The sequence below is a fragment of the Alosa alosa genome, chromosome 4 (assembly GCF_017589495.1).
Source record: "Alosa alosa isolate M-15738 ecotype Scorff River chromosome 4, AALO_Geno_1.1, whole genome shotgun sequence".
Classification (NCBI taxonomy): Eukaryota; Metazoa; Chordata; class Actinopteri; order Clupeiformes; family Clupeidae; genus Alosa; species Alosa alosa.
The window spans coordinates 17,724,996-17,736,605 of NC_063192.1; the positions used below are offsets into that span (position 1 = coordinate 17,724,996).

Consider the following 11,610-nt stretch of genomic DNA (forward strand, 5'->3'; position numbering starts at 1 on the left):
CTTTTTCTCCCCCCCCCTTCCCTCATGTCCGAAACAAGAAATCTTGAGTTAATGAATTTCTCCCACTTGATTTTTTTTTTACTGTTTGCATTTCAACTTCTTGTTTTCTTTCTTTGGATGACCTAATTGGACATATTTGATTTTTGGCCTGTTGTTTTGAAGTGGGGTTTCCTGTGACCGTATAAAGTCAGATCTTGGTAAATGCCCCTGAAAAATAGAACCTTAAGCAGCTGCTTTTTCCCAGTTCACAAATTCATCAAGATTGACTGTAAAATTCACTGGCAGCAGAAAGCAGGCTAAACTAAATGTTTACCATCTGTATATCCATGGCCTGCATCAAGACAATGGTCAGGGGTTACAAATGGAAAGAGTTAGCATTTTGTTCATTTTTCTCACTAATAAAAAACCTGCGAAATAACAGTGACTGTGAATAGATGCACAAATGTGCCTCACGCTTGTTTTATAAAATGATGCAGGGATTGAATTAACACCTAAAGTGCTTCACAGTGAAGGGGGAACTTCACTATCCACCACCAATTTGTTTTTTTTTGTCTTGACAGAATTGGGACATATTAAGATTGTTGCAAGTAGAATACAAAATTAATAGAATGAAGATAAATTGGATCATCTAACATTACCATGTTATTCATTGTAGCGATTTCTTTAGATACACACATCAAACTCAATCAGTAGGCACAGGTTAACCTTTATTTCAGTCTCAGCTGCTCTGAGTCCACCCACCATCAGTCTGTGGAGAGTAGGCACAAATCATTGGCAAGGACCTCTGTAAATGAGGAATAAAAACTATGGAATGTTTCATGTTCCAGGAAGACAATATTCTGTTTTCTGGCCAACTATCTATATGTCAGTTAAACCGAGAAATTCATCCCCTGATCCCTGTACTCTACCTCCCCTCCACCTCGTAGCGGTTCAACATTGCCTTGATGTGAAAGAAAAAGCCATTTCTATCCTAATTGATGAGTTGTTATGGGACCAAGTTACATAACTTTTCTTTTTAGAAAACCTTGGCCATTCAAATCCTCAGACTCACTTTTGTTAATTAAATTATTCATAGCTGGAATAATATTTTTCCAAATATTGACGCACAATACAATGCCATGAGCCATGACTGATTATATTTTAAATGAGCATGTTAGATAAATAAATAGGGTTCAATATAGATACCTGGAAACCAGATCAATACACCATGTGTACTTTAATGGTGAAAGGATGAGGAGTAATGTCAGGCTTGTTAGGAAGATGTGGTACTGAGCACTGCTCAGAATTATTTCAGCATATCGGACACAAAGAAGGAGACAGCCAGCCTTTCACAAGACGAGATATGCTATCTTTATTGTCAAAACACAAGAATGAAGGGGGGAAAAAGACACAGATTAGCTTTCCTGACAGTTGGCTGTTTGAAGTGTGTGCCAAAGTGCATTATGGGCCATTATTTGTACAGTTCGCTTCTGGCGAGCAGAGAAGCTGCGCACAGGAAAAGGCGAGATTTTCTTGCTAATCAACTGATAATTGGTGGCACTGTCAGTGACTCAGTGACCCCCAACTCGCCCACCACCTCCTCCCCACCCTCGCCATCCTGTGTGCACGCTCACGACACACTTACTTCACACGCTCATCCAGAGCTCTCCCAAAGCCCTGACAAAATGCCTACAGTACATGTGCCACTCTTACCGTAGTCTTACCTTCAGCCAGGAATGGATTACTGCACGGGCCTACCGGGCCCAGGCCCAGGGGCCAAAGGGGTCAGGGGACCTGAAGCCCAAGCCTTTGCATGGAATCATTGCCTCAATATCAACAAATCAGGATGTAGGCTATGAATCTGATTGAATTTCGTATTGGCCATCCCCAAAATGCACCAGAATACAGGAAATCACATCAAACAAATTAAAAATGTTCTGGGGGAGGATCCCCAAACCCCCCTCCCACATATACGACATTAAGTGGGGGGCCCTTAGTACATCTGGGCCCAGGGGCCCGAAAGTTCATAATCCGCCCATGCCTTCAGCCTTCAATACAATTGTTTTGTGAACTTCTTAACTGTAAGTTGATGTTCAGAAATTGGCCCAGTGATTATGTAAACCCCCAAGAAAAAAAATTACAAAGTAGTCAGGCAGAACTGGGTCAGAAGTTGAGGTGACGCTAAAGGGTGGTCACACATGGATAACACAAGCCATGACCTGTTTTATCAGAGCCTGTATTTGTAACAGGGCCTTATCAGACATACACAGTATATATGCATTCTACTTTCAACCTCTGATCTGCTTGTCTCAGGTCAGGAAGTTCCACCCTGGTCAGCTATTGTCCAGTCTGTTGCTGCATCGCCACAATCACAATATAGGCAATGAGCTTGTAGCTATTTTAGAAAAGCATCGGATTAACTTTCTCGTGCGTGACACTGTCATGACTCCTGTAATGTGTAATGCTATGCTACAGATTCATATGTACACATGGGACAGATGCCAGTGTTTTGTGTACCATCTGTGATCTCCCATCGTGTCAGCGAGGAGCCGGCCAGGGTGTTATGTGAGGTGAAGGGTACCATCCGAAGCTGCATGTTGACTCTGTCACACTCTCAAGCCAGAAATCATCCACTCTCACTGCTGCACCCTCAGTCGCACCACCCAGCCCCTTCCTGCAGTGATAACGGGGGTGAGAGAGACAGTGGAATGGGGCAGGCTCGCCGCTGCTGCTGGTGGTTGGTGGAGGTGAGGGGTGGTGGGTGGAGGGGTTGCCACAGTGCCTTGACTCTCTTTTCCACCTCCCTCCACATGGCCTCTCTCTCAGGAAGCTCAGAGTGTCTATTCAGCGCTCCGGCGACATTACAGCAGACAAGGCAGCGGAGGACAGGTCAGCCGCCGCATGATCGAGTCTACACAACATGGCGAAAGCCTTCACACCTGTAATGGCCAGGTCACTGTGTTCAAGCTGGTTCACTGGGGCAAACTGGGGAATTGAGAGTTTTCAGACATCTCCAAATAGAGACTGAGATTAGAAATGACCCAGAAGGGATTAGAAGTCAACTGTGTGACCGAAGCCCCCAGGTGGAAATGCAGTAATGCAATGGAACAAAGAGGGGTAGAATAGCCCAAGCAGGAAAGATCTTGTTTTCTGCGCTGTGGCTGAGCAGGAAACGAAGCCATTCACAAAGCAATATACTCCCATCCTGAAGTGGGGGAGTGAGAGCTGTTGAGAGCCAGAAGGGGGTGCAAGGCTGTAGAAATAAAAAATAATAATAATTACGCCATTTCCATTTAAAATGCACATGTTTATTTTTGTTTTGCCTCTCCCTTTCATGTCTGATAGCCGTCTTTTATTGTCTCTTCTCTGTTCCAGCTGAAAAGGATGTGACTATCACTGATTGTCCACCATGAAAGTGTATTTTGTTCCCTTTCTGATTGAGCTATTCCTTGTTTTTGCCAGTTATTAGTGATAATTATCATGTGCACCCTTGTACCAAACCCAAACTCATACATGTTTATGCTACAGACAGGAAGATGAGGCCCAGCAGCCCTCCCTCTCCCAGGTCAGGATCCTCAGAAATCCTCTCTGGATTTCTCCCTCCTGGCCTCAGCTTTAATACCCTTATGACCAATGTGCAGGCTAGTAGAAAATCACAAATTAATGTGGATTTGGGATATAAAATTACCATTTGGGTCTTAACATGTTCAACACATTAGGACAATAACTAACACAAGGGGTAGACATAGCTGATACAATTAGTTTGAGATTAAACTAGTGTAAATGAATTGCTGTCATTTTTTCAAACCAGCACCTGTCTTGTCCATATCCACAATAAAAGTACCCAGATTTCATCAGAAAAGTGACACAACTGTCATCACTGTTCCACCAAACATCATTTAACCACCTTGGACGTTTTGCGCCCACAGTCAGTCATGGTAGCCTGGGAGCTGATATCCTTAAATGTGATTTCATCCATCAACTTAATCATACTAACAGCGTCTCTTTGTCGTGATTACTTTTCTTATCTATAACCATCATTTACTTTTGGTACTGATATACATTAATTGAGAAAAACATGTCAATTACGAACTCTAATAGTATCAAGTGGGTCAGATCAAGCTATTCATGCCAGTTGTTTTAAAAAATCAGAAATACCACTGACACTGCTCAAATTAATCATTTGTGAGTCACAGTTTCTATGTACTGTACAATAGTGTTTGACAGAATCTCAGTTTTGACTAGTTAATTATTACTCAGTCTTGTATTGTGGTAAATACCAATGATGTCAACTAAACAGGTTTTATTTATTTAATTAAGCTTGATCTACAATGAGTCATGTGACATGGTTACTAAGGCAGGGATCGAACCAGAACACAAACCAGATTAATTGATTTTGCTCCCTTATGTACTTCATTGTTTATCTATCCCTTCCCTGAGTAAAGACTTCAGAAGAAATTATCTTACAAGAAATGTTTGTGTTTACAGGAAACTGAGGATGCTTAACATGTCACATACTTATCCTGGGCAGTTCATTTACATCTAAATAAATTAGATGAGTTGTCAAATGTTCAGCCTTGCCACATCACTTGGAGGATGTCATCTGAATAGTCCTCTGCTCTTCATTTTCTTCTATCTCAATTGTGGAAAGTAGGGAGACATTATCATTTTGATTTTATTACTTTCTGAAACTCAAGCCATTGTTCTGAAGTGGATAAAAATATTATGTTGACAGAATCACTGGGTGTTTCCAGTCAAGAGGTCTTCAGAGCGCGGAGGCCATGTCTTGTGGTTCAGGAGAAAACAAAAGGAGGGAGATTAACCGAGTCCAGAGAGCGCGTGTGTCAGGGCTGCGCTGTCTCTTCAGCAGGAAGCTCTTGTGCATAGCTGGCTGTGTGTCACAGACCCTCACCTTTAAACTGGTCTATTTATATACTACCGTCAAAAGGCATTTCTGCTCAATTCATCCCCTGGGAAACTACTGTTTCGCCGCAATCTGCCCTGTCCAATCCAAGAAAGTCTAAGTTTGCAGACATTCTCTTACTCTTCAGTGTATAGACGAAAAGTGTATATATTGTATAGATTTGATAGAGGGTATAATCAAATACGTTTACTCAGCCATGTTAAATGGGGAGGGGGGACTCAGGAGAGGATATTAACGAGAGTTATCCTGTATGGCGCACGAGGTTGAATTGGAGGCGTGTGCGCCACTGTCGCCCTTAGAGCGCGCAGGAAGGGAGGGCAATCTTGTCCGGTCACAAATAAGACCTGGCGGCTTGTGCGAAACGGACAGGAGCCCTCAGTCTCTATTGGAGACTGCCAACGGAGAATAACGAATAGCTTGGCATGGAGATGGCTTCTATAGATCGCTGAAGGCAAATATTTTGTTTTAGAGAACTAACGGACACACGAGGGACATGGATCTTAAGGGATGCGTGCCAATTGCTTGTTATGGACCAAAGGATAAGAGGTGATTGGATACCTGTGATACACCTGTTACCTTTTACGGACGTAAGGGATGTAACAGAGCAGGACAAGCACCGAGTTAGTTTCCAGTTTACAACACAAATGTCTTATGTAGCCTAAACAAGAAAGGATGTTGTAGTATTGAAAAAATGGCAAATGTTTTGACCAATTAACCTTATTTTTATTTTCTATTTTCCAATAGTCATTAATGCGAAAATGTGTTATGTTACATATTTGGAACACTATTCGTCAATAAATTGTATAACTTCCCATTGAGCTATACATGAAAGATTTTTTTTTTCAGTCGCAGTTTATCATTGATAGGATACTAAACCGTCAGCCATGGAGAGGATATGGACCTAGCTAGAATCAGTGACATCCCAAAATGCCAGCAGGTGTTCAGCGCTGTCAAGTCCCGCCAATGACGTTGTCTCCGTGGCATAGGCGGGCACTGCTCGTCTTGCTGTCGGTGTGCACATCCACATCGCTGTTGGTCCACGGATGCGGCCCTGGTCCTGGGTATGGCATTCGTCCCAGACCGCGCAAACTAATTCCTCTGAGGTACAAGCAGTTTGTACCCCCAATCTCTGAGAATAACCTCGGTGCAAGCGGGCGGCCAGAGGGCAAGATTACGCGCGACTCGAAACGCTTTAACGAGCTGATATGCAACTACAACATTCACATCGACTTCAAAAACGAAGAGGATACTCAAGCTGACCGATTCATGACAAAGGTGAGAAACTCAAGCAGGTAACATTTTTCTATGCAGTATGTGTAGTTGAAATGGGCCAACTCTGAAGATCACCTCAGCTGTTATGATCAAACCTCCATGTGTGCTGGCCTTGAGTGGCACCAGAGAATTATACTGCTATGATTTCTTGCAAAACAATTAGACACAGAATATGCAAAAGTATATGGCAGTTTGGATGTTTTTGTCTTCATGATCATATGTGCAGTCATACATTTGGTCATGCTTGTAATCTTTAACCAACTGTCTTGCTGAGCAGTGAAACAGTCACTAGTTTTGCTCCTCTGGTCTCTGTATGCCTCCAAGCCAGAGTTTCAGATAAGTCATAAATGCAGTGGCAACTGTAGGCTATTAACCTTCTGATCAAAAGAGAATCAAAGTCAGAGTTGCGCATTGTGCAATAAAACGACCAACTTAATGGTCATCGAATAATTTTTTGCCAGCACACATGGAGGTTTGATTTCTGGTAGGATAAAGATGGTGGTTAGTGGATTGTGAGATAGCTCACTGTGGTACCATCCCAGGTTAAGTGTTACATCACTAAATGCATCCATATAACTAATTACCCAGTCAAACGGAACTTCAATTATAGGTCATAATTGTTATGTGTGCTTGATTGCTTGAGGAAATCAGGAACCTCACACAGTGAATTGTCAGAGAGACGGAAACAATGCACACATTGTTATGCCTCTGACAGCTCTCAAAAAGGCTGGTCTCATATCATGGAACATAGAGCCAATTGTGTTAAGATCAAAATGTGTTAAGATCTAAATCTATGGACGTGATTAACACATGACATTTTTATGGAGATGCATTTGAGCGTAAATAATGATATGTAAGTTACAAAATATCTGGTGCTTTAGCTGATCTCATTTGAGGTACTCTCAAAACGTGTGAAGTGCCATCTCACTTCCATTACAGACTTTTCCTCTGATGCTGTTTACAGAGACTGCCAGTCATAATAACCAGTCCTAACACTAAACTGTCGTTCGGCTTCTAAGTTCCCAGAAATAGTAAATAGAGAGGTCTTATCATAGGCCACTCTATACACTGTGTTCCCACGGGAAGTCTAATCTATGCTGCCTTTCTGAATGATTCTACGTGATGTGTATTTATGATTAAGTGTGAGTGCCCTCCTGAAGCCTGGGCTTAGTATGTGTATATGTATGCATGTGCCCTCTCCTTGACCAGGCTTGAAAGCCAGCCTTTGTGCATCCTAAGGGAGGCTTTGCGGGGTTGCCTGTGCAAAAATTCTCGCCTGCTGAAGTAATGGCCACCGTTGGAAAGGCCTCTATTGTGGTTCCGACAATGAAACGCCTCTGTCAAACAGCGGCGCAGGAGGAAAATGTGCCCAGTTTGTTTTCTGTTCCTCTCTCTTTCTCACCCTTGCTGTCACATTCCCAAGTGTATGCCCATACATTCCACCCCGCTGGCCTCTCGCACGGGCCAGAGAGAGACTCAGTCTGCTGATTCAGTTTCTTAATAACCTCATCCTGTCTCTTTCTCACACACTCTTACTCGCCATCTCACAAATACAAGCACACAAATACTGTATGGCGCACCTGAGATGGCTGGTTGAATATAACAAGCCATGGTGAGGCAGCACATTTTTGTTACGCCACCTACAACTGGAATCAACCCCCATAAGACAGCAGCTGTGCTCCTACTTTAAACACTTTTTAATATAGGATGAAAACTCTCTTTTTGACAATTGCACAGCACCTACATTATTGTGTTCTTTTATGGCATTATACATTTGGTTTTTCACATTTTTAAACTTCTTTTCACTTCCTGAAAGTTTGGGTAACACCTTTAATCCACAAATGGTCATACAACTGTTTGAATTTGCAGTCTATGGAATGTGAACGTCACTCCCATCGTTTGTGCTTGGATTCTTAACTAGGTGACCTCTTTCCACAGATATACAGTCAAGTTAATAAATCGCTTAATCTAAGCTCAGCCAGAGTTCATATAAAAGTAAACATAGTCTTTAGTTAAATATTGATAAGCAATGATTGAATTCATGTAATGACAGAGAATATTAAAATTGTTGCATGCAATCGTTCATATGAGATGGATACTCATTGTTTCATATTTTCAGATCTGTACACATGATGTAACCAATGTGCACAGAATGAGCCAAAGGGTGTCGTTTTAGAAATAAAAATGTAACTCATCCAATGGTAATAAAGGGAATTGACCTTGATTATTCTCTCACCCTGCAGGGATGGCCAAGGAATGCTGGAATCTGGTTACAGTAGCTTTTTCTCTGATTGTTTGGGGAAAGGAGGGGAGGGGGGTGGAGATGGCCTTTACGAAGGCTGAGCAAACAGGAGGAATTTTCATGATGTCAACCAAAGATGTGCAACCCTACAACAACTGATTAGAATCCTGTTGTATAGTCTCAGTCAGTGGAATTTGGCTGGCATTTGTCACCAACTGAATAAACTCTAAAGTCAAAGAGGAAGAGAACTGAAAGGGCTTTCTCAGTACTGTAAATGAATAACAGGGGATGTCTCCACTTCAGTCGGTTGAGATGGTGACAATCTGTTGATTGGGAAAGATTTACAACAAGAGGAAACTAATGGGGTATAGCAAAAAGCCCAAGATGTTACTTCCCCTCAGGTGGAATATTAACCTCAGCAAATTTACTCACACATGAAATAGTCATGTGACTACACACAGAGGGCATGTAACTGGAAACACAATTTGCTGATTTAGTGATGCCCATAATTCAACTACATCCTCTTTTTTCCCCTCCGTATACTGCAGCGCTGCAAAGACTGCCTGGACAGACTAGCCCTAGCTGTGATGTTGCAGTGGCCAAAGACCAGACTGCGGGTTACAGAGGCCTGGGACGAGGATGGAAACCATCCACCTGATTCTCTGCACTACGAGGGCCGTGCCGTGGACATCACCACTTCAGACCGCAACACCTCCAAGTATGGCCTACTGGCCCAGCTGGCTGTGGAGGCTGGCTTTGACTGGGTCAATTATGAATCCAAGCATCATGTGCACTGCTCTGTCAAAGCTGGTAAGAGCAGTTGAGTGTATACAGTTGCTCATATTTGTTCCCAGGATTTATGCTGATTTCTGACAAATTCTTTGAGAGAGAGAGGGAGCTCAACCCGTGACAATATTCATGTCTTGAAATTATCTGTTTTAATGTAATGCACTGACCTCACATGGTTAGATGCAGCTTTCATTGGTATTTTTTTTCTTTCTCATTGACGCCGACTTTTTCTTGATGGCTGTTCTTGTTGTCCTCCACAGATCATTCTGTGGCTCTTGAGAGAGGTGGCTGTTTCCCAGGGTCAGCAAAGGTAACTGTAGAAGGAGGAGAACAGATGCCTATGTTTTTACTGAAGCCTGGAGACAAAGTCCTTTCCCAGACAGAGTTGGGTCAAACTGTTTTCAGTCGCGTCCTGCTCTTTCTACACAAGGACTGTGAGAGCAGGTCTTTGTTCTTAGTGCTGGGCACAGAGGATGGACAAAGGCTTACGCTAACACCTAATCACCTGCTCTTTCATTCCTCTTATTATGAAGCAGATCACGGCAAGTACCAAGCTTGCTTTGCCAGCAGAGTGCGGAAGGGAGACTATCTCCTCATTCATGGATCAGGAGGTAGAGTTAGACCATCCAAGGTAACCTCACTAACAGTGGAGGAACGGACTGGAATCTATGCTCCCCTGACAGAAGAAGGCACTATTTTTGTGGATGGAGTCCTAGCCTCTAGCTATGCCTCTGTGGAGGATCACAGACTTGCACACTGGGCCTTTGGGCTTCTCCGCTTCCTGCTCTCCCTTCCACAGTGGACCCAGGGAGTGGACCAACAGAGCAAACAAGTCAGAGTGGCGGTGGCTGTACACACTGGGCCACATATTTACAATGATACACAGAAAATAGGCCACCCAGGGGGGAATGGGACACTCAAAGTCAAAGGTGTAGGTTGGTATCAGAATAACCACTGCCAACAAAACACACTTTCACTGAACACCAGTTATGGGGAAACCTGTGAGAATTACAGACACAAACAGGGTAAAGTTCATTGGTATGCTAGACTTCTGTACACCCTTGGGCGAATATTACTGGACCCTCAGATATTTTACTAATAAAACACTTACCTTCTATCAATCTGATGCATAAACATTTATCAAGAATCTAACACTGCTAAACCCCAAACTGGCAAATGACATTGACATTTTTATGTATACAGTATGTACAATTATTATTTCATAACATATTTCCTAGTAATATCAGGTGTCAGGTTAAAAGTAGTTTTCCAACAAGAGGCAGACACTGGATGCCTATGCAGTTATGTAGCCGATGTTCCAAAATAATGATCTAATAAAAACAATATTTTTGAATGTTCATTATGAGAAAATGTTTTATACAACCATCAAAATCTTTATTTTTGTACTGTTGGATTTGTAATATATAAATGTATCTGCTTAATTATTCTCACCATGACCATGTTATTTTTCCATATATTTGCCTGCAAAACGTACTGTCAAAGCTATTTAATTTTGTAAAAAAATCATAATATGAAAAGATTGTTAAAAAAATTATTAAAAACAAATATGACCTGCTTAACTGATTTTCTTACTTTCCGCTAGATTGTGATGTTTCCTTCTGAGTTTTTGAATGTTTGAGCTGTTGCAACAGTAATGATTTTATGTGTCAGCTACAAATTGTACAGTGCTGCCATGACCTGTCCTGGCAGGTCTTTGATATGGCCTATGTGACTGCTCTTGCAGTTATCAAAGGGAGCGTTGTTCTATGTTGACTCTATAGATCTACAGGTTAAGATCTTCTTGAAAATCTCTTTGCATTTTGCCTGTTGACTCTTGAACATCTTGTGGGGTTTATATGGTGGGGACTAGTTAGCAACATGAAATTATACATGGTGGTTGTTTGAAACTCAGTACCTGCTTCCTTCAAGAATTCATATTTTTGCTGGGGGCACTTTTACACCCCCTTGTGGACAACAACGAGAACCGTTTGATGACGTACCGTTTCCGTGGTTGTAGGCTAGGTCTATGACATTTTGCAACACACGACTTAAGTAGACTTATGAGGCCTAATACTAATAAAAAGAATCAAAAACTCAATTAAGTTTTGCCATTTAAACCAAAGACAGACAATTCTGCACACAATCTTATCTATTTTCATCCTAATTGTGTCAAGGTGAATATGTCCCAGTTTGCCCAAAACTGACAGGTTCTAGGCCTACACTTTCTATGACTGAATGCTTGAAAATACTTTTCACAAAATGCTCATATCATTGCACCCTCCAATGGGACAGCCAATATGATAAAGCAAATTTAACCCAAGTAGGCTATGAACTAGTCACTGTGACTCTAGCCTCTCTGATGTCCACATGTTTCGGCAGCGGCCTACTGGTTACCACCTCGGAC

General features: G+C 42.2%; 1 protein-coding gene across 1 annotated transcript; it reads left to right on the forward strand.

Moving 5' to 3' along the window:
• The first annotated feature begins 5,221 nt into the window (after positions 1–5,221).
• On the forward strand, positions 5,222–10,780 carry dhh (desert hedgehog signaling molecule). The gene is made up of 3 exons (XM_048241236.1): positions 5,222–6,178; positions 8,966–9,227; positions 9,467–10,780. Exons 1-3 carry the CDS (start codon positions 5,831–5,833, stop codon positions 10,303–10,305), a joined length of 1,449 nt encoding a protein of 482 aa, XP_048097193.1. The 5' UTR covers positions 5,222–5,830; the 3' UTR covers positions 10,306–10,780.
• The last annotated feature ends 830 nt before the right edge of the window (positions 10,781–11,610 follow it).